The sequence below is a fragment of the Patiria miniata genome, unplaced genomic scaffold (genome assembly GCF_015706575.1).
Source record: "Patiria miniata isolate m_02_andy unplaced genomic scaffold, ASM1570657v1 HiC_scaffold_7, whole genome shotgun sequence".
NCBI classification, from domain to species: domain Eukaryota; kingdom Metazoa; phylum Echinodermata; class Asteroidea; order Valvatida; family Asterinidae; genus Patiria; species Patiria miniata.
Window position 1 is genome coordinate 11,462,442 of NW_024037074.1, and position 24,420 is coordinate 11,486,861.

General features: G+C 40.1%; 1 protein-coding gene across 1 annotated transcript; it reads right to left on the bottom strand.

Annotated features, from left to right (window-relative positions):
* Nucleotides 1–60: 60 nt before the first annotated feature.
* LOC119745377 (cytochrome b5 reductase 4-like) lies at nucleotides 61–24,003 on the bottom strand. The gene is made up of 14 exons (XM_038221689.1): nucleotides 23,614–24,003; nucleotides 10,953–11,250; nucleotides 9,804–9,904; nucleotides 8,781–8,874; nucleotides 8,174–8,248; nucleotides 6,643–6,712; nucleotides 5,241–5,298; nucleotides 4,147–4,240; nucleotides 3,879–3,914; nucleotides 2,974–3,105; nucleotides 2,743–2,883; nucleotides 2,237–2,543; nucleotides 804–1,064; nucleotides 61–387 (listed from the first exon to the last, which is right to left on the bottom strand). Exons 2-14 carry the CDS (start codon nucleotides 11,224–11,226, stop codon nucleotides 333–335), a joined length of 1,698 nt encoding a protein of 565 aa, XP_038077617.1. The 5' UTR covers nucleotides 11,227–11,250; nucleotides 23,614–24,003; the 3' UTR covers nucleotides 61–332.
* Between the last annotated feature and the right edge of the window lie 417 nt (nucleotides 24,004–24,420).

The window sequence follows — 24,420 nt, forward strand, 5'->3', positions numbered from 1 at the left end:
GGGTCGCGAAAAATTTTTTTTAGAGGCTATCGCCGAAAATGTTGAGGGGATTCCGCCCCCCCCCCCACCAAAATTCTGTGCTTACTGTAAGCGTATGTCACATGTTAGCCAGGAATAATGGCTTCTGCGCATGCATACATCCCATAACTAAGGATTCTGTGCTTAATACTGGGTTAGCACGGAAATTTTCTGCTAGCGCTGTTAGAACAGCATGGTGACCGTAAGCATGGAATTCTGTGGTTAGCAGAGCCATGAAATTTGGCGCTGTTCTGTTGATTGATTACCGTCAGGTGTCACAAGCTGGATCCTGGTGTGTCAAATTTATAGGGTCATTACGCAGCAAAGACATGGATCATCTCATTAGCGTACCCATACGCCTTGGATAACCTAAGATAAAAAAAAAAACACCATCATATGAATTAGAAACAACCTCAATCGGGTGTGTGGTACTCCTAGGACTGTCCGGAATATAACGAATATTTGAATATTCAATCAACAACTGAATATTTGAGTCGCTTTTTGTTGGTTGAACATATTCGAAGGAAAACAAAAAATTACGCTAGTAAACACACGACTGGGATGTTATTTTTAATCGTAAAGTTGTGGTGCTTTATTGTCAGGTGCAATATTTTTTGTTTGGGGTAATTTTTTTGTTGACGGCGGTTCATTTTTCCCCATCCTTTCAGTAGGTTAAAGCCAGTATTGAAGGCCACAGTTAAGACAGCTGTTTTATATTGTGGTATGAAGAGTGTAATTGTGAAAACCCCAGACAGAAAATTAAAGTTAAGAATGACAAGTCTTACTTGTAGGCAAGTTGTGTGAAGGGCGTGGGCCCGCATATACAGGTCAGGAACGTCTCGTTGGGGTGCTGGGCGGGGCTCCAGAAGAACTCCTCAACCAACTCCTGTCTGATTCGCCCCCTAGGCCCTGCCCACCTCTGGTCTGGTTCCGACAGGACGTGTACGACCTCCAGATTGTGATGTCTGGTCTCGGCCAGCCTCGTCAGGTCGTCCCTCCACGGGATGTCGCCCTCTGTCTTGTTGAAGAAAATCAGCTTGATGTGCCTGTTCCAAGAAAAGCAAAGCAAGACAAAACACATAATTTACAATTAGTTCTTTTTGTTTTTTTAGGGGGGGGGGGAGGTTGAACATATACTAAAGTAAAGAATCTATACACAAAGGAGTGTAAAGACAAAGCATAAGAAGGGCGTTAAAGGGAAAATACAACATTTGCAAACATCAAAAAATAAAACTACCAAATCATTTTGAAATACCTTGCTGGACTGTTAGTGAATGACAGTGTAAAGCATCCTGTAAAATCATGGCACCTGGTATACTGTCATTTTCAAGAAAAACGCTCAGCGTTGGAAAAAACTGGCTTTTTTCAAATACTGGCCCCAGTTGACCATCGCACTTGTTTGCAATCGATTACACACCTATGAACGGGTACAAGCCAGCTAGACTGGTTCCCCGACCTTACAATTCCCCAATATATGTAAACTGCTCTGTTTCTTCATAAATGGAGTCAGGGAACCAGACTACAGGAAAATGATTGTTTTTCTTAGTTTTTATAGCATTTTCGAACCCAAAACCTCAAAAAAGTCAGTGTAACTATATTTGCTATATATTTCCAACCCCCCAATTTCATCCATTTCTGAAAATTACAGCAAAAGCAAATGATGTAGATTCCCTTTAAGTTGAGAAGTGCTTTGTGTCATCTGTAGTAAACATTGTACATACCTGAACTGCCACCCAACTCTCTGAGTGGTAATTTTTTACAGTTTGAACAGAGGAAAGGTAAACAAGGGTAAATTTATACTTTTACAGATTGGCAGTTTAGCCGTTTTGTCTGTCAACTGTGTGCAAGGAATAAGAGAAGCAAATGTATGCACTGTTCTTATTTAAATCAAGAAAAACTAAAACTTCATAATAATAGCACTTTGTAATAATTCTCTTTGAGGGGGGATGGGGTGAAGCCCGGTTCATACTTCACGCGAAAGCAAGTTCGAAGCAAAATTCATGTCGTCAACAATGGTGGACGCGCTCCGAACGTATTGTTGACGTCCCGAATTTCCCTTCGCTTTCGCTTTCGCGTGAAGTATGAACCGGGCTTAAGGGAAGCATCTAGATGTTCAGACATGGCATTGATTTAACCTTATAGTACTTCATTTTCTCTTGCAGGGGAGAGGAAGTATAAAGTTTCCCAATTCCTTCGTAAGATGAAGACTCTTGCTTACTTTGGTTTCTGCTTCTGTTGTCCGAAGCACCAGTCCAGCAGCCTGGCCATGGGAGTGAACCCTGTCCCGGCCGCCACCAGGGTCAGCCGGTCAATCCGCTGAAGCCGCGACTCCACGAACGTCCCCTCGTAATCACTGGCGTCTACCGTGTCGCCGACGTCGAGTCGCGACAGTTGCTGGGTCAGCTGACCGTCTGGGTACATCTTGATCATGAGGTGGATAATTCTGCCCGACGTTTCAGCCCCATGGTAGCTTGGGGGTAGCAGGGAGGGGGGAACGGCTGTGTAGGGCCTGGTGATGTCATTCCCTACCAGACAAAAACAGATTATTTCAAAAATGCAATATATCCATTTGAAAATTGTTAACAAGTTGTACTACGTTTATGATATGCAATGCTGTGTTATCTGCAATTGCTGCTCGGTCAATAGGACTTCTTTCCTTTTTACATAAAATCCCTTTCAAACTTTCTGAGGACACTTTTACATCATTTCCCGATCATCTCTTACCATCGACATTAACTCGGAGGTGGACGTGATACCCCGTGGGCAGGCACATATGACAACCTGATGGTAACTCCAGACCAAAGAGCTTGATGTCATGGGTCAAGGGTTGGCAGGTCGTGACCTTGCAAGGCCGAAACGTTGGCTCTAGGATATAAGGAGTAAATAAATATCTGTTGATGAATTTGAAATGGAGAAATTAGCATGAATTTCAAAGCAATGTGCAGACTGATGTACCTTTGTCGATTCTTTGGATCATTGTGTTGTTCCCTTCAAGAGCTTTTCCTAGGGAAACCCATTTGATGTCGGGATTCTTCTTGTTGAGAACAAAGATGACCCGGTGAACAGGGCCGGCAATCACCTTGATCCCTGAGAAGACAAAACATGTACAAGCTACACTGAGAGAAACATTTCAAACTTTACGTTTTTAATGGATTTAAATACAGGAATAAGTGTGTGCTTGGCCAGTATTAAACACTCTGTTTTAAGACCGGATGGAGTCTGGATGCTGATAATTACCTGAGCCAAATTTTTAAACACTCTGTATAAGACCAGTTGGAATCTGGATCTGAAATCGAGGTTAATTATCAACATCCAGACTCCGACCAGTCTTAAACAGAGTGTTTAATATCGGCCAAGCACATATTGATTTCCATTCATAGATACTTTTTCGGTCAAAACAATCTAAACTTTTTGGTCCAAAAGTCAAAACAAGTCAAATTTTTTTAATTTCGAACAATTTTTTTTCAACAATTTGACTTCATGTTTTTCGAAACACCCCTTATAGCTATATTATGGAAGTGTCCAAACAATGGAGATTGCTGCACGCGTCGCACGTATTGGGCAATGGCGGGCAGAACGCTGCTGTGCCGGTGAAGTGTGAATTTAGGACTATGTAATACTGACTCACTGGTAGTACAGCGCATGCCTCCGTGAGGATTGTGAACGTTCAACCAATAATACGTTAACTAAAAGGCACCGAATTTCAAAAGTGTCAGCCAGCTGGTCTTTATCAACCGTTTAAAACCGACAGGGAAGAGTGATTTTTTGTTGACTGTCTGTGACTGTTCAGACAACAGGAGGGTTCATTAATATAAAAATCACAAAAATCAAGAGAGATAATTTCAACAGTATCTACTGACCTTCACCACATTCACCTGTGACTTCCTCAAACAAATCTGAAACAAGTCCACCGGAACAAAAGGAATTAGGTGATAAATAACGCAACATTTGGAAAAAAACTATTAGGAAATTAACTGAACCATGGAAAGGTGTATTATAGTGAAACAAATATCAATATCTTTACTGGAGAGGGAATTAGAATATTTGTATTTCGACCCTCTGAACCTATGAAAATGAACCCCAAAAGCAGTAAAATTATTAACATTATAGAGTAATTGATCTACTTACCGAAATGAACTGTGTAGACATGATCGTCTAGAAACAAGGTTGCTCTGAGGTCACGCTTCTTCCTGTCAATAATTAGATGCTCCGTGGAGACAGACTAGCACCAAACCAAAAAAAAAAGTTTTTTTAAACCCTCCCAAATCCTTTTTGCAAAATGGAGGAATTTGCAAGATTTAGGCTATATGGCAAAAGTGTTCTGAGGATGCACTGTGCCAAGGTCTTAGGCCTACAATACACTAAACTTAGGCCTACATTATACTTGAAATCCTCCGCACTGCTCCAGGATGTCACTGGCTCTGCCTCAACATATTGACAGTGATTGCCAGAGGATTTTGCAGGATTGAGGCAGTGGTCACCCCTCCAAGGACCACATTCAAGAAATAACGCAGGATTTTGCAGGATTGAGGCTGTATGCAGTGTCTACATGGAGGCAGTTGGAGGATTTTGCAGGATTGAGGTTGCATCCTAGCAAAAATGCCTACGGAGTTAGGATTAAATATGAATTAACTTCACACTTTTTTTGCAGTTTGTAAGGTTGAACACAAAGATTGACTGGAGTGGGAGTTGAACCACGGACTTCAGATATACCGTACCAGCACTCTAGTGCATTTGAGCCGTCCAGCCCTTCGTTGGAAGTCCACAAGCACAAGGCTGGACTCAGTCGGGTGCGCCGTGCTAGCTCACGGTACTCCTGGGCCCAATTTCATAGAGCTGCTTAAGCACAAAATTTGCTTAAGCACAAAAACGTCTTGCTTAATAAAATCAGGTTACCGGCCAAAACTCCATGCGATTATTATGCTAAGTAAACAACCGCTAAATACCAGTCACAAGCAATGTACATCGCATGGAGTTTTGGCCGGTAACCCAATTTTACTAAGCAATGTTTTTTCGTGCTTAAGCAAATTTTGTGCTTAAGCAGCTCTATGAAATTGGGCCCAGGTGTCACAGGATCAAAGCCCACTCCAGTCCATTTTGATATGGATTGAAAGTGAACTCAGTCAGTTTGCAGATTATTTGCTCAATACTTAAAGTTCAACAGTTTTCATATGCCTCTGTTGTAGACTGTTTTAATTTAAAGTGATTTACATTGTACTTACCTTGCATTTTGCATAAATTGTAACTGTTATCTTTTCACCATTCTGGTACCAATCATATCTGAAACAAAAAAAAGTTTCCATTTTCGTTGATCATATGATGTTATGCATTTTTCCTCATTTAAAAACAACGGTAAGGCCAAAAAAAAAATACTCTGTCTCTGGTCAGCGCGCGCGTCGATTTTAATCATGCGTGTCAGCCTTTTTTTTTTTCAAATTAACATGGAAGCTACAACAGCGCCCTCTATTGCCGCGCCTCCTCAAATTTTTGTACCAAGGAGCACCTAGGAATGGGGAAATTGCACCAATGCAAATGATAAAGGGCACCAAGGCAAATTATGGAGGACACCAATGTATAATGAGGACACAAAAAAGCAAAAAAGTACCTACCTTGTCTGTATATATGTACAATACAAGCTTGAAAAAAAAAAAGCCACCAAAAAAAAAATAAAAAATGCGTCGCCGCATCAATTCCGGAACTTCGGTCTGACCAGAGACCGACTATTTTTTTTTTTGGCCTAAACTTTCTAACTACATGTGTTTGATCTTTCAACATTGCCAAAGCCTCTAACAGGAAAAAAGTGGGTCGGTTGAAACCGGAAAATGCGGGTCAGGTCAAGCTACAGCCAAACGTCATCACAAAACCCGTCAAGCCTGGCACCCCGCTGAACATTGCAATCTGCACGGCTATTGAATGATAACCAGTCAAGCGATCAGCTTCAGACGGATTGCCTCAAAAAGTCAACCGCAAAGGCCAAACCATGGACAATCGGCGGCACGCGAGCATGGAATTACGGTCATTTATAGTTTCGATCAAGTTGACAGAAGTTTCACTTTTAAAGGGAATGTACATCATTGGCTTTTGCTGTAATTTTCAGAAATGAACTATTTGAGAGGTTAGTATAATAGATCAAACATTGTTACACTGACATTTTTGAAGTTTTGTGTTCGAAAGGTTGGAAAAACCAAGAAAAGCAAAATTGTTCAAGTAGTCTGGTTCCCTGACTCCACAAAAGATAAAATGGATCAATTTATAGATGATGGAAAATTGTAAGGTAAGGGAACCAGTCTAGCTGGCCTGCACCCGTTCATGAACATGTAACCAATAGTAAACAAAATTTGGACTGAAAAAATGGTAAATTCGGAGCAGTAGTTGAAAAAAACGCTGGTCGGCCGACCACCATTGGAAATATTTACAAAAATACCATTTTCTTGAAAACGACTTCACACCAGGTGCCATAATTTTACAAGATGCTTGAGACTGTCATTTACCAACATCCTAGTAAGGTATTTTGTAAAAACTTGGTAGTTTTATTTTTCGATGTTTGCAAATGTTGTATATTCCCTTTAAGGGGAAGCACCCAATTTTAGTTTCCGCGCGGTGTCTGTTGCATGCGCACTGTACCTGGCCTTTGGCTTCTGATAATCGGCAGGCACTGGTTCCTCAACTACAGGCTGTGTTGTTGAAGTCAGTCCTAAACTCACAGAAGAGGGAAACAAAAAACGGACGTCTCTAAATATGACAACTATGATTCAATGGGTCATGATTTAAATCCATGAAAATGAACTGAAACCAGGGTTCGACCTTAACTGTTTTGTTCACTAGCCAGCCGGGCTACTGAAACAGACTCTTAACTAGCCCTAGAGCATTTAACTAGCCCTTTTTTTACATCAAATACAAAATGCCGTATTTTCAGGCTCAATTCTGAGGCAATTTTGTCAGTGTTTTAAATAAACAGATCTAATTTAACCCTTTAAAACAGTTGATAAAATTAGACACAACTTGATGAGGTTTGCTTTCTAAATTTAATAATTTATTTCTTCCTGTCCTTTCATCTTTGCCGTAGCCCAATAATTTTTGACTCGCCAGCCGGCTTAAGGCATAGTTTGACTAGCACGCCGCTGTTTTGACTAGCATTTGGCTAGCGGCTACCGCTAATTTCGAACCCTGCTGAAACTTACATTGTCCATGTTACATATTAAGGGATCCTCAGACACCTTTGTTTTGTCTCTGTATTCGGCTTCATTCCTGCCTTGACATGTAGAATCATTTAGAAGCCTTAAGCAAACATACATTCTGTGCAAAAGTTTTCCTTTCAGTAAAAATCAATCAAGTGACTGTTTTGAACGGTTAAGTGCTCCATAAAGAAGGAGTGACTGGCTGTGACTGTTTACACACGAATGTAACTTGATACAGCTATGCTTTGACTAAAGGTGATTAATAAGACAGCTGTGCCTACCAATTGCCTGCTTTTGTATGTTGACTGAATCTGACTAGTCAGAGTGCTTGCTAAAAATATGATTCGACTGTTGGTGACTAGCCTGTGTAAAAAGGCCTGGCAGGGAAAGTGGACGATTTGACTGTCTGTGACTCTTCAGACATTAAAAGGGTTAATATCCATTGATTTTGGATTCCAAATCAAATGAAAATAATACAAACTTTGGTCTTATATTATAAATGATGTTCCTTATTTAAACCAGCACATGACTCACATTGAGCCCGAGTCCTCAAGTAAGCCTAAAATCTCATCAAGCCGAAGACAAACAGATTTCGAAAAGTTATGAATAATATTGTGAATAAAAGGTTCACTATGAAAAAATATGTGAAGTTTTATACAATATTTGATGTATCAGAAAACAGAACTCGGTCGTGTAAAATATAAAAGGCAGCATGGTTGTCATCACAGGAGTTGGAATATGTTGCATGTTGCAATTGTTGTCTGGAGCACTTGTTGATTCACCAAAATGCTCTGGAAATGCATGTGGTATGGTGCCTGTGTACCATAATTCATGACAAGCCATTTTTAAAAAGTGGCAAAATACCAACAAAACAAATGAATAAGAATCCTAAAGGGACTTTATAAAGGTACAAACATATTCTGAGAATAAATTTCTGCTAAAATCTTTCGGAACATCCCCTCACTAGTTCTTCCTACCTGTATTGACTGGGGCCGGGGGTGCTAATGTGGCCGCTGAGGTTGCCTTCATTTCACCTACTCTCTTTATAACACCTACAAAATAGACATGTTTTGGAGATGAAATCTGTTTTCAAAGCTGCATTCCATCATTTGCGGCCAACCAAAAAGTAACTGACGTAACTTTTGTTCAAAAACATACTTGGTTTAAAGATGGTAATGGAACTAAACTCCCTGTGAAATTTTTCTTTCTGGCAAGCTTTCATTTGAAGAAATCAATGAAAGAAGTCCTTTCCAATGGTGCGTCTATGCATCGTTGGAATGTCTGTTAGTAAATTTTTTTGAATTCGAGGAAGCACCAAAATTACTTATTATCACTAGCATTTGTATTTAGTGGATTATCTAAAAAAAAAAGTTTACATGGCTGCTTTGATGATTTGCATAAAAAGGGCTAATATTTGCGATTTAAAAAAAGTCTGAAAATTGGACGAAAGGTCTGAAACCATTTCTTTCTATACTGATAATGTCTTTCTCTCGGATTCAGAAAGTCTGATCTCAGAAAAAAAGTCTGAAAAATAACATGCCTGACAAAGAAAAAAAATAACAAGGCGACAAAGAGCTGAGCTACCTTTGGTACTTGGATTTCTGATGTCAATAGTTTTCCTCAGTTGACCGACGTAGCATTTCTCCAGCATGGATTCTAAGTTTACCCATTGATGGACCTGAAAAAATTAAGACAAATGACACAATAAGCCACATTATCAATAGGACAAATAAAGTTCACTTCTTATAACGATAAATTTAACTATATTTGCTATAGGGTTTTGTTCAAAATAACACAATTTCCTTCTAAACGAACAGAGTAAAGACACTGAATATGTCCAACCGTTCTCAGTTCTCTATTTTCTATCAACTTCCTGACCTAAGTTATTCATTTTGCTTATATACAACATTTGCAAACATAAAAAAAAAAAATACAAAATTATCACGAAATATCTTACTGGACCGTTAGTGAATGACAGTCTAAAGCATCCTGTAAAATCATGGCACCTGGTGTGCTGACATTTTCAAGAAAAGTGGTATTTTTGTATCAATTTCCAATGCTGGTCGGCCGACCAGTGTGAGAAAACACTGGCTTTTTCCAAAATCTGCTCCCAGCTTATCATATTTAGTTAGTCTGCATTTTCTTTGCAATCGATTGCACACCTGTGAACAGGTACCAGCCAATAGACTGGTTCCCTGTTCTCACAATTCCCCGACGTCTATAAATTGCTCCGTTTCATCTTAAGTGGGGTCAGGGAATCAGACTTCAAGAACATGATTGTTTTTCTTGGTTTTTCCAACATCCACGAACTCAAAATGTCACACAAGTCAGTGTTACAATATTTGCTATAAAATACTAACCCCCCAAATTAATCCATTTCTGAACATTACAGCAATGTACATGTATATTCCCTTTAAATTACTTCCAAAAATTCATTATAAGATTTGCTGAAGCTGAATATCGTCTGAGAAAAGGAAATGAAAATCTCAGTTTTGCACATATGTTGAAATCTCCAGAGTCTAAAATCTGACACACATAACATAAAGCAACTAGGTCTGAACTAGCAACTTGTTATAATGTTTGATAATGACGATGGGGCAGACTCACATCGTCAAATAAGCTTGTTCCATCTCCGCCAGCTCCCCGCATCATTTCGTCTTCACCTCCAGGATGGAAGCTCATGTAAGGGGTGACATTGTACACCTTACCTAAGAAACAGAAATCAATGAAGTAAGTCAAACTAGGACTATGGAAAATAAACTTCACGAAAAAAAGGACTTTTTGTTGCAACAAGCAGCTGTTATAAGAAACCTTCTGCCTGTGATGACATCACTATTTCACTTATGAATATTCAAGCATGAATGCCAAAATGGCTTTAGAAAACACTTTTAGAAATGGCAACACAAAGAAACGGAGGCAAATACAAAGAAATTGAGGAAAGTGGGACACGAAGAATTCCAAGAAAAAAAATCTATTGCATGACCCCTCTATAACTAGATTGAGCAGTTTTAGCCTGGTACTGGGCACAGTCATGTTTAGAGGCCAATCTGAATTGAATTCGGTCAGCCAGCACCAGCCGAGCTCAATGATTGATTACTGAAGAAATAAATATAATTGGGTACCAGTTACAGGAAGAATAAATCACACTGAACTTTGGTCAGTAACAGAAGCCATTTTCGTAGGTACAGAAATTCGCTAAACACCAACGAATATTTGCTTAGTAAAGACAGGTTACCATCCAACATGTCATGTGACTTGTATTGCTTGTGACTGGAAATCAGCTAATTTATGCACAGCACGTCAATTGGCTGACCAATCTTGTCTTTCATAGCAGTTCCAAAAAATTTGGTCCCCGTGGTTGCAAGGCAAATCTTTTTATGCTAAGCGATTTCATGTGCTTAGCAGTTTCATGAGCCCAAGATCGAACTGATGCTCATTGAGATCGCATCTTACACAGAAACAAGATTTGAAAGTTTGCATGGAGTAACACCATGTGAAAGAATCTCTCATGAGAAGATGTGTGGATCTGAAAAGAACGGTTGGTTGTGAAACTCGGCGCTCCGATAAGTATACTATGATCGTCTTTATCTTAATCTTTACATGTATCATCTTTATTGTGCTGGGCCAAAAATATGCTAGTAGCCATTCACACATTAGACTCATCACTTGATTTTTTTTTTTGGCCAGTAAGCCGTTGTTGCTAAACTGAAAGTTTCTGTCTTCTAAGCTCATTTGTGTGCTTTGCAGCTAACTGACCTCTGATGCTCATCCAAGCATCCTCCACTTTGTTGTGCCTTGCCAACTCCTCCGGGCTGACCACGCAGTTCTGACCGCCGATCCCGTTCAGCTTCCGGCCCTCCTTCTGACCCAGCCGGATCCAATCCATGAGGGAGTGGCCGGGCGCCAGGGCAACCTTCCTGGTGCCATTGGAGGCTGTAGTGAGGACACCGGCTGCCCCGGCACGCTGGGGGGAGTTGAGGGCGGGAAACTGGGGTTTGGGGACCTGTAAGCCCCCTCCGGAGCTGAACATGCCGACGTCTGATCCTCCGAATAACTGAAAAATAAAGGAAAATTGCTTAATAACTTTCTTGGGATGTCAACTAGGAACCTTCTGCAACCTCGACAACATATGGTATTAAAGAGAAAGCAAGTACATTCTTTAAACTAAGGCAAAGTTATTAAATAAAAACAAATGGTTCCTCATCTAGGCTTTTTGAAAAAAGGAATGAGGCCCTCCCCCTTTTTCACCCAAGATAGTGGATAGATTCTTCCATTTTCTTAACTCTTTTTCTGATACTTTTGTCTCCAAAGGAGCCATCACCCTTTTGACCAGATTTTGAACTTGTATACAATGCTACAATTTCCCTGGAAACAAATAAAAAAGATCTCATCCAACAATAGGCCCATCGTAAAATGGGTCTTTGTTGCAGGATTCTGACTATGAACAAATTCCCCCAATGAGCCAGTTTGGTATTCCAAAATAGTCTGGTGCACAGCAAGATTCGACGATTTTTTTTTCGCGACGACCGCAGCAGATAAATGCACACAAGGCTATGGGCCCGTGGCAAATCTTCATTCTGTGCTATTTTTCATGCAATCGAAAAGAGATGGAACTATCGTTCGCACAAAACTTCTGACACACAAGACACCTAAAAACACTTAGCTGTCCAAAGGTTTTTTGCAAAATGTTATACTTCAGAACACGACGATCTCTTCAATTTTGCTGGTACCTCGCTATGCTTTTCCATGCATACATGTACGATGACATTTTTATCCCGAAAGAAAAATGGGTAAATCCTGAAATGCACATGCGAAGTTGGCATACTGAACTCGTTATTAGAAAACAATGCTGATAACCTCATTGCGGGAGGATTTCCAAACCTGATCAAGCTTAAAGGGGAACTAGCATGTCGACTGTTAATGTAAAAGTAACGGTGGTTGGCACAAAATCTCCAGTTGACACATTATCTGTTATGATGTGGTTCATGGTGTTTTGTAAACCAGAGAAGACAAATGGCACATCTCCCTACATCCCTGAGACATAGGGAAGCCATTCTCCCCAAAAAGTGTTAAAAAAAATCCCATGGACCATATCACAACATTACTTCAGGAATACATGATCACATGAACTAAGCACCGTCCATTTATTACCGATATTACCCGATTATTCGAAATTATTTTGATATCGATAGCGCTGATAGCAATTTAAATATGAAATATCAAAATTTTGGATATTGAGGAATTATATCGAAAAATGCGTCAGATTATCGTCAAAATAAATCTCCCGTTTTGTGGTTTACTTTGTGTTTAACGTTTGCTGTATAATGAAATAAAACTTGGCGGCAACTTGTGCTTGTGACTCGAAATAAAAACATTGTGAAATGCCAAGCAGCGTCGCTTTGTGCTCTGCATTTTTGCTGGAAGTTGCGGTCTCCCCACTACATAACCTCAAAAGATCCAGTCTGTTCTGGACAAACTCAGTGCTCAGATTTGTTTTAAAAAGTTTGAGCAATTTGCTCAAAAAAAGAAAGCCTTGGAAAATTGGGATTTAACATTTTTTTTTTAATCAAAGTGTCAACTCTTTGTGGATGTCAGCTTTAAACATGGGATAATCGATATATATTCTCAATATTAGATTACCCATATATCGATTATTAACAATTCTGATATCGACGGTGCTTAACGTGAACGGCTTCAACCAATGAAATACCACGATACACAGGACAACTTGTCCCACAAATGTACACCTTCAAACTCTTTCTAATATACATGTACACCTAGTTCACCTACCTTTTGTTCCGTAAGTTGAATTTACATTTGTAGAAAGACACGTTTTCTGCTCATATTGGAAAAATAAACAACCCTTATGTAGCAGGCCTAGATGTACAACGTACACTGCATGTGGTACGGTGGACTGTCAACAGCTCAACTAAACTAACCTACATGTACTTCCAAACTGTATGGCCACAAAATATGCTAAGAAGTCAAAAATATAAAAATACTTCCATTCTTTGTGTGCTGACAGTGAAATTCATGGTAGTCATGGTTGACCTAGTAATATGTTTTGTTGGCTTGTCAGCGAGTACAAAGACATGCCGTGAGGGGAAAAAATGCAAGTGCTAGTGCATGTAATAGTGCATGTAACAGTGGTAAACACTAATAAGAGGGGCTGGTATATTGTGTCAATCAAGCACAGGAAAAGTACACATGTAGCCTTGCAAAAACAACTTTCAGCTTGGACTAGGCCAAAGAATACATTGTATATTTCTGCTTTCAAATTGATAAGGCCTACATGTACATGGAATTTGAAAATAAGGTAGTAGGGAATGTGTTTTTTTGCCAATTTTTTGTGTGTACGATCATATGGAGGCGTCTGCGTGTACGGAAATCAAGGGTAAAAGGTAGAAATTGATGGTTTTGGGTGTTTTTTAAAATCATTTTTTCAATAACAAAATTAGGGAAGGGGATGTTAGAATAGGGTAGCAGAACTACCTTCTATTTTGCCCTATCTGTAGGCTTACAAACTAGTCAGACTGAGAGATTAACATAGGAAAATGAGCTCTGCATAGATAGATGACAGATGAAACTCTGCATAGATAGATGACAACTCAAAATTGATTGTGCCACATGTAGGTCAATTTGTCTGAGCATATTTAGAGGTCTGAGTAAATAAGTCCCCATCTGCAGTGGTGCAAATGCCCATTAGTAAACTTGTTCTGTTCAGTCATAAAAAAACCTTGGACTTGCACTTGAATAGCTGGACTCGGTCCAAGACCTGACCTCGATGCAGTTTTCTATTCAAAATGGACTTTGGGAGGTTTACGAGGCATTTGATGTCAAATAATTATCAGCCGGGTGGAAAGAAAAAAATGAGAATGGCCATTCGTAATGTTAGGTCAGTTGGATCGACTCGGTCCAACATCTGTCCAGTGGAGAAATTCTATCCGATGAGCTGACTTTTATTTGATTTCAATCTTTGTGTATTCCTCTCGCTTAGTAGTTGGAGGCATACATGTACATGTACAAATGTAGCCTTATACAGGAGTCAATACATCCGAGACGTAATGACGTAATGGCTTTGTTTACATGCACTTTCCTACATATGGGAGCGAAGTCGGGATACATGTACCAGATAAAGTGGGGACCGTATACATAGGAAAGCACACATGTAAACAAACTGTGACGTCATTACGTCTCAGGCCTATGTTAATAGTCCCTTCCCTTCAATTTGATGGGTTTTTTTTTTACCTTACTAGCGTGCATGTACAATTGTACATGTAAAAAGGGCTTTAAAAATCAAGTAAAAAAGAACTGCTGTACTACAGGGTTTGTATTTTTAGCAAGACCATTTCCTACATTTTGTAAATGTGCAATCTGAAGAAAAAAGTTTGCACAAACAGTCGAAGTCAAGTATGAACACAAGAAACTCTGTATCCCTCTTTAGGAATGGCAACAACGAGAAGCAAATGTTATACAGTAACGATGAATGTTCACAAGAACAGAGAGATGAGTTTTGGCCTCCAAAGTCAGCACTCGAAATTGCGAATCCATACGTAATGATCACAAACATTTGTGAAAACTGAAATGAAAGCAACCAGTCAAGTTTGGTCACAGAAAACATGAGGCCGGCGTTTCACCCACAATTCTGTTGTATCCAACATAATCTAGCAACAAAGTACATGAATTTGATTATGAGGACAGAAGGGTTCAAGTTAAAGGGAATATATACATCATTTGCTTTCGCTGTAATTTGCAGAAATGGATGGAATTGGGGGGGTTGGAAATATATAGCAAATATAGTTACACTGACTTTTTTGAGGTTTTGGGTTCGAAAATGCTATAAAAACCAAGAAAAAACAATCATTTTCCTGTAGTCTGGTTCCCTGACTCCATTTAAGAAGAAACAGAGCAGTTTACACACATTGGGGAATTGTAAGGTCAGGGAACCAGTCTAGCTGGCTTTTACCCGTTCATAGGTGTGTAATCGATTGCAAATAAGTGCGATGGTCAACTGGGGCCAATATTTGAAAAAAAGCCAGTTTTTTCCAACGCTGGTCGGCCGATCAGCGTTGGAAATTGATACAAAAATACCACTTTTCTTGAAAATGACAGTATACCAGGCACCATGATTTTACAGGATGCTTTACACTGTCATTCACTAACAGTCTAGCAAGGTATTTGAAAATGATTTGGTAGTTTTATTTTTTGATGTTTGCAAATGTTGTATTTTCCCTTTAAGGCTCATGTACACATGTACATCAACAAGTCACAAAATGTACATGTAAACTGTTTCTTGAGGACATGACCATACCTGGTTCAAACTTCAAACTGGTCAAGGGACAAATCGATCCTAAATGTATTTGGGAAGGCAACTGTGTACATACTTGGTTAAAACCTTGGCGGTCTCACGATCTGCATGAGCACCGGAAATTGTGTCATTGCAAAAATCCTGACCACTGCAGGAAACTGATAGAAAATATACATGTCATTTGTTGATTTACAGAGCCAATGCTGAGTACTGCACACACTTCCTGTTTGAATTAACATGTACATGTAGCTGTACCACTATTGCAATTAAATTTGTGATCTTTGACATTAAATAAATTTACAGAAGACTTAAGAGAAACATGGCAATTGTAGTGATACTTTTGTACCTCCTGGCACTGCATTGCCGTCTTCATGAAGCACAATCAACCAATCCATTGTTTGAGATGGAGCCAATGGACACCGTTGTGGAAATAGGCAGCAATGTGTCGTTTCAATGCCTGCCGGCAAACAAGCAAGAGTGTAGCAACGTGCAATGGGTTCAATCCAAAACCAGCTGTGCTAGCAATTTATTTGCCACGTTGGCCTCTTGTCGTACAACGTCACTGATCCCATCAACTGATACATCGCGATTCTCTGCGACATTTAATGAGAACGATAACACAGCGGGCTACAGCATCACTAACGTGAACGTGAACGATACCGGGTACTATGCATGCTGGTTGTATGATCTTGTGGACCACTCAAAGTGTGCTCGTCTGACGGTGGTCCAACCTCCAACACCGCAGTGTTCGTCATCCCCCAGCAACCCCCGAGTCGGTGAAACTGTCACCCTGGACTGTCGCGTTCCCGCAACCGCTGCGATTCCAGCAAAACTGACTTGGCATTGGGAGAAATCAAGCCGAGTGAAACTAACGCAGACCGTCTCTCCTGGGATGAGCTTCAGAAAGGAGCACATTCTCAAGGAAACCGACAACTTCAAATCGTTCACGTGCGTCGCGGGGAACGACATCGACGCGGGGCCGAGGTGTTCGGTGTACCCGCTCCAGATCAACATTACCGTCAGCGTGGTGTTGCTCCAAAATTACGGGCCCAATGACATTGATGGAATCACTCTGGAGCTCAAGTGCGATGCCAAATCCATCCCAGCCACAACCCGACATACATGGTCGCTTCTCAGCAACACAAACCTCGCAAACGGAACGGAACCAGAATGGACCGACGTCACAATCACGCAAGGTCGCTACCAACTCACAGACGCTGGACGCTATCTCCACATCGTTAACGCCACCCAGAAAGATGACGGGATGAAAGTCAGATGCTTAGCATCTAACGACATCATGAGTGTCACAAGCGAACCGGTGACCATCCTGCACTGCGACGATACAGACAGATTTGTGTCGAACATGACCCAGTGCAGAGTGACGTCAAAATCGCCACAGAGTGAGGCACAGAGTTACATCGGAATCGTTGTGGTGGTATACTTCATTGCGTTCCTTGCCATAATATCTGTCATCGTTCAAATCGTCATTATCAGAAGAGAGCAGAAGGCCCTGACGACACAACTTGAAGTGACTGAGACGCACAACCAGTGAATTTATGATGAAAATCCTCCACAGCGAACTTGTTGTCTCCCACGGCAAACTTAAGACAGTACCAACAGAATTTTGAAAGTGCGCTTGCCCAAAATTAAGGAACCCAAAGATGTACAAGCATGGGGCTGAGTTACATTTAGATTTGTACACTGAAAACCTGTGTACAGTGACCACCTATGGACTTGGGTGGTTCGAATCTAACTGCGGTCATCAAACTTGGCTCAATAAAATTTGTGGAACTTATTATATAATAATGTGACAGGCATCACAGAGCAAACTGTTTTGTTTTGCCTGCAAAAAACTGAAAGTTTGGAACAAGTTTTAGACCTGGTAACGATCATCTTCATTTGAAGTTTATTTATTCTTGTGCATTTCAAAATTACTTTCTCATTTTTAGCCATCTATGGTCAATACTGCAGTAATCAAGTAGTACTCGAGTACTTACGAGAACTTGTACAAGTTTATGAGTACGAGTACTCAGAAGTACCGGTACAAGTACTCGTACTCAAAAGTACAAGTACATGTGCTCATACTCGGAAACTTACAAGTACCGGTACTCGTACTCGGCAAGCTAAGTACTCGGTACTCAGAAAAAATATTCGACTACAACACTGGTGGTCACCCCTCCAAGGACCACATTCTTAATAATGTGCAGTTTCCCATATGGCATGGTGTTGGAATTTGCCAGGATGGTTCCTACATGGTTAGGGTTAAGGTTTATGTACACATATACATACATGTATCAACAATGTCACAAAATTTCAACTGTTTCTGAGGAAATGACCACGTGTGGTTAAAAATGGTTCGGGGACAAATCAATCCTCAATTTATTTTGGAAGGAAACTGTGCACTGTGTACAGGCTGTACTTGGTAAAAACCTCGGTGGTCTCATGATCTGCATGAGCCCCGGAAATTGTGTCGTTGCAGAAATCCTGATCACTGCAGGAAACTGAAATATCTGTATTAGTCATTTGTATATTTACTGAGACAATGCTGTACTTCCACAGTAGCAAATACAAAGTAGAGTTTAACTGTACTACTGCACACACTTCCTTTCTGAATATACATACATGTACATGTACATATAAATTTACAGAAGATTTGAGGGAAACATGGCAATTGTGGTGATACTTTTGTACCTCCTGGCACTGCGTTGCCGTCTTCATGAGGCACAATCAACCAATCCATTGTTTGAGATGGAGCCAATGGACGCCGTTGTGGAAATAGGCAGCAATGTGTCGTTTCAATGCATGCCCGCAAACAAGCAAGAGTGTCACAACGTGCAATGGGTTCAATCCAAAACCAGCTGTGCTAGCAATTTATTTGCCACGTTGGCCTCTTGTCGTACAACGTCACTGATCCCATCAACTGATACATCGCGATTCTCTGCGACATTTAATGAGAATGATAACACAGCGGGCTTCAGCATCAGTAACGTGAACGTGAACGATACCGGGTACTACGCATGCTGGTTGTATGATCTTGTGGACCACTCAAAGTGTGCTCGTCTGACGGTGGTCCAACCTCCAACACCGCAGTGTTCGTCGTCCCCAAGCAACCCCCGAGTCGGTGAAACTGTCACCCTGGACTGTCGCGTTCCCGCGACTGCTGCGATTCTGGCGAAACTGACTTGGCATTGGGAGACATCAAGCCGAGTGAAACTAACGCAGACCATCACTCCCGGGATGAGCTTCAGAAAGGAGCACATTCTCAAGGAAACCGACAACTTCAAATTGTTTACGTGCGTCGCGGGGAACGACATCGACGCGGGGCCGAGGTGTTCGGTGTACCCGCTCCAGATCAACATTACCGTCAGCGTGGTGTTGCTCCAAAATTACGGGCCCAATGACATTGATGGAATCACTCTGGAGCTCAAGTGCGATGCCAAATCCATCCCAGCCACAACCCGACACACATGGTCGCTTCTCAGCAACACAAACCTCGCAAACGGAACGGAACCAGAATGGACGGACGTCACAATCACGCAAGGTCGCTACCAACTTGCGGACTCTGGACGGTATCTCCACATCGTTAACGCCACCCAGAAAGATGACGGGATGAAAGTCAGATGCTTAGCATCTAACGACATCATGAGCGTCACAAGCGAACCGGTGACCATTGTGCACTGCGACGATACAGACAACTTTGTATTTAACGTGACCCAGTGCAGAGTGACGTCAATGTCTCCACGTATTGAGGTACAGAGTTACGTCGGAATCATTGTGGTATACTTCATTGCGTTCCTTGCCATAATATCTGTCATCGTTCACATCGTCATTATTAGAAAAGAGAAGAAAGCACTGATGACACAACTTGAACTAACTGAGAGGCACAACCAGTGAATTTATGATGAAAATCCTCCACAGCGAATTTGTTGTTTTCTACGGCAAACTTACGACAATACTACTGTTTGTAACAGAATTTTGACTTTAAACCAAGAGATTTATGTACAAAGATGGGACTGACTTTATATCTACACTGAGCACCTGTGTACAGTGACCACCTGTGGACTTGGGTGGTTCGAATCTAACTGTGGTCAACAAACTAGGCTCAATAAAATTTGTGGAACTTAAATAATAATGTGAAGGGCATCACAGAGCAAACTGTTTTGTTTTGCCTACAAAAACTAAAAGTTTTGAACAAGTTTTTTGACCTGGCTAACGATCAACTTCATTTGAGGTTTATTTATTCTTGTGCATTTTAAAATTACTTTTCTCATTGTTAGCCATCTACATTTGTATGGTCAATATTGTAGCTATTTCTTGCCCTTGATAACTTTTTGGATTGTAATTGTCCACGTTTTTATCTGTTTTTATCCCTTTATTAAATCTTTTTAATATCTTATCTTTTAAATTATTATTTCAATAATGGTCTTATTTATTCTGTACATATGTACAACTTTTTTTTCTCTGTGATTTAAATTTATCTTTGAACCACATCGCATTTAGATTGACAGGCTTTTAAGTCAGTGTTTATTAAAATGTACTTTTGTCAATCCTTCACCAGATTTCATGAAGTGCTGCAACGCGTCGCAACCCGAGTTACGACATTAACTGTTAATAACACGTTGCAACTCGCGCCACACCATACACCATGATCCCTTTCACGAAACTTGTGATGTGTTGAACGCGTCGTAAGGTCTTTGCCAACGGCTTAAAACATGTCACAGGTTACGACGTGTCTAGTGGTCATCGCAAAATAAGAAGCGTCCTTTTCTTAGCTTGTTTTATGCCATAAAAAATATAAACGAAAGTACATGTATACACCTAATACCAAGACAATGTGTGTAAAGTTGTAAATAAAAAATGCATTGAATAATTATGAACTAGCCCGGAATATTGTAGTTAAAATTTCAAAGTAGCTATACAGTCCACCAAGAGCTTGTTTTCCTTTAAAACTGCATCACACGTCCGCCATTTTGTTTTACATTTTAAAAACTTTTGAGAGATCCGACGACTCTTTGTTGAAAATCAGACGACTATTTACTGTACGCTGAATCAATACATATAACAGTCACCAGGTTGTGCGATAAATACACCTACGACGCGTGTATTGTGAAATGGATCGCAGGACACGTCGCAGCTGCAATGCATCGTAGGGATATGACGCGTAGCAGCGCTGCGATGCATCGTATAAGGCGTGTCTTACCCACCACATTTCTCTGTTTATATACATGTACATGTAGTAAACCACATACTGGGACAGTTGGCATTCACAACAAAAGCATGCATGGCAGTAAAATGTCACTACATGTAGGTCAACTTCTCAAAAGGAAGCCCTCTACCAAGTACTGGTACACTAACAAAGGGGAGTTTACCAAACCTGGGTTTCTTCTCACAGCTGCGGCTTCATCCTAGTCTATGTAATAGACCCTTGCGATATGCGGGCAGAAACGGCGATTAATTATGCAAAAAAGACTGCGTCTTGACTCATTCATCCTGATCTGGCGATATGACATATTTGCATATTAATTACTTCCTTGGAGTTCAAATTACACAACTGAGAAAAACAGGCTTTGAAATAGCTGGCTTTGTTGTAGAGAGCAACAGAACGATGCACACAAAATGGTTGTTTTTTAAATCCACTTTGTTAATCAAAATCAACATTTCTGTGAATAAAACCTGAATCTGTAGGTATTAAATATGTCTTTCATCACAAAAAATGAAAATCACATTTTCACCCTCTCAACATTAAGCGGGCCCTTACAGTTACACGATAATGCTCAGTGCGACTTAATACCCATTTTTGTGGGGCCGGTCACAATTATTCGGCTGCTGGCTAAGCTATGAACTACAACAGACCCTAAGCAAAGCACCCGTCTTAGAGCAGTGGCGCACCCTGGATTTTTGGGGTTTTTTTTTGGGGGGGGGGGCTCACAATTTGTTATTTCACATTTTTTAGAAGTTAAAAGTGTTAAAAAAAATTGGGGGGGGGGGACTATTTTAACGTTGGTGGTGCTACTTACACCCCTATTATACTACTCGAAAATAGGCCACATATAGGCCTACATATCACCAGGGTGAAATCGTGGGACTAAAAAAATTAAAAAAAAACTAAAAACAAAGTGGGTGCGCCACTGTCTTAGAGCGCATTGCTTTTGCTCGACAGCGAGGTTCAGACTAGGTAACGGTACATGTTTTGTTTCTCAACTGTTATCACGGTTAAGGTAATTAAAATAATCAAAAGTACTCTCAATGACTGCCATGGTAAATGGCCTACGAAGAAAAGAGTATTGTATCTCTCAACATTACACAAGTTTATCATTAATCAAACCAAAAATCTTGAACAAAAGTTAGTTTGATCAGACTTAATTTACATAGACATGTAATTTGCAAAAAAACACAAGTTACGATTTTTGCTGTTTTGTAGTTTGTACACATGTGATAGATACTGGATCTTACGTTACAAATAAATACTGGGTTAAAATTTGATGTTGTAATAGCTTGAGTAACTCCAGCTCTAATGCTTATCACATTAGAGCTGGAGTTACTCAAGCTAAGGCCAAAAAAAAAATACGTCGGTCTCTGGTCAGCGCGCGCGTCGATTTTAATCATGCGCGTCGATCTCTTTTTTTTCCCAAAATTTTCCGTGGTAGCTCCAACAGCGCCCTCTATTTCCGCACCTTCTCAATTTTTTTTACCAAAGAGCACCAAGGAATGGGAAATTGCACCATAGCAAATGATCGAAAGCACCAAGGCAAATTATGGAGGACACCAATGTACATGAGGACACCAAAAAAGCAAAATAGTACCCCACCTTGTTACGTGTACAATCCAAGCTTGAAAAAAAAAAAAAAAAAAAAAAAAAAAAACAATCAATTCCGGAACTTTGGTCTGACCAGAGACCGAATTTTTTTTTTGGCCTAATATTGTAAAATAGTTCATCTTGACTTTGAGTTCAAATTTGATTTTGTTGCATGATTTGCTTTAGAGTTTATTTTCCTGATTAACCTCGGTCAGCATATTAGCATATGGAATACCTGCACCTACTGGAGGCATAGCCATTAAGGACACAAAGAGTATGTGGGTGTGAAATAAGCTTCTTTAATGAGGTAAAACACATAAAACTATCTTGTTAAAGTTTTGAGTGGTATAAACGTAGAGAATTTGCATCCTGTACCTTACACAATGTAGTTGGCAGTCATGAGAAGTAAAAAACGAGGACATCAGTGGATCCAAGGAAAAGTTGCATGCCTGAATTTGACATTTATTTCCACATTGGTGAAAATCAAAGAAAAGTAGACAATTGCAGAACACTTGTTTAAATCCAAGATAATCATGAACTAATTGAAAACAAAAACAAAATAGTGACATGAATTAGGAGTACACAATATGGAGGCATTAATGGCATGCAATGAAAGGCGATCGTGTAGTGTAGGGCCCCTGTTTAGTTTCGATCAAATTACAGTCAAGGGTGTTTATTTTTTTCACTCTAAAAAGATCTTTTCAACCCCTAACTTACCAAAGCAGATGACTTCTCTCAATATAATGACACCTTTTTTTGTAGTCCTCGAATAGTTTCTTGCTCTTAGTCTTGGGGTAGAAATTACAATTTACGGTTTACGGTTGGTGCCATGCGATTCAGAGCACCTTGCGCATTCACGGACATCGCGTGGTGATCGCCAATTTTTTTTCGTGTTGCGTTTTGTCGTCGTCATGTTACCCCAAAATTTCTCTCAAACATGTAAAAAAAAATCAAAACCCTGACCGGCTTTATCTATGACATAATAATTAATATGAATGTTCTTAATGTCGCCAACTAGTTTGGTAAGTCAAATAATTTAAAAGTGGATTTTGTTCCCTTATATCATACTACTACTACTACTAGCCTATTGAGACTGAGAGTCCCAAATTTTCGGACTAGGCCCGTGCGCGTATGCCGTAAGGTATGCTCAGGATTGCTAGGCACATGATCAACAGCATGACGATCGCCCATGGCAATACCAATGAAGCGACGTCGTCGTCCAACTCCAACTTCCAAGGTCGAAAAGGCTTTTCAAAATCATGGCAAAGAGCCTATCATTTTTATCAAAAGTATCACGTATTTGTCATACTCACATTTATAAATTTCTCCCTGTATTTGTGTATGCAGTGTTGATTTATTGTTATTTCCACTAACGTTCGATGACTTCCGCGACGACGACACTAAAAATACGTCAGTGTACGTGTAAAATTAGTGTGCGTGCAGCGCAGATACATGTATGCATGATGATGATGCATGAGTGACAAATGATACGTTGCCTCTTGGTGGCGCCCTTCGTGATTATCGCAAAGCGAAATTGCTTTTGTGAAACTTCGGCTTCGGGTTGAGGATATTTTCTGTCAATGTGTACGACCATGGAGAAAATGGTACATTAAGACAATATTTGTAAATTAAGACAATATTTTACAGCAAGCCCATTTGATTTAAACATCACTGGTTTCCAACCGAATACTTCCTCTTGAATGTAACTGAGTTTGTTTTCGTATAGGTCTACACAAAATAATATTTCCCTTTCACTATGAAAGAAAAAAATAACAACTTCGACAACAAGCTTTTGAGTCCAACTCCGATGTGCAGCTTTTCCGCCGTTTAATTGTTCATGGACTGTGACATAATATGCAGACACAACAGGATAAAGCCCTCAAAAAACTATTTCTACAAAAATTTCTTTGATTTCAAGCAATGAAAGAAATTGACGAAATCGCGAAATAGGCAAAATAATGTGTCCCTCCACCATTTTTCTTGTGACTTTAAAAATACCTCTATCTACAGCAAATCGTGTTCTGGTGGTGTCACTTTAACTTTTATATTGTGCAGAATATAGGCCTATTTTGGTACAATGCCAGTAAAGTATTCACCAATAACAATGAAAACGAAAGCTG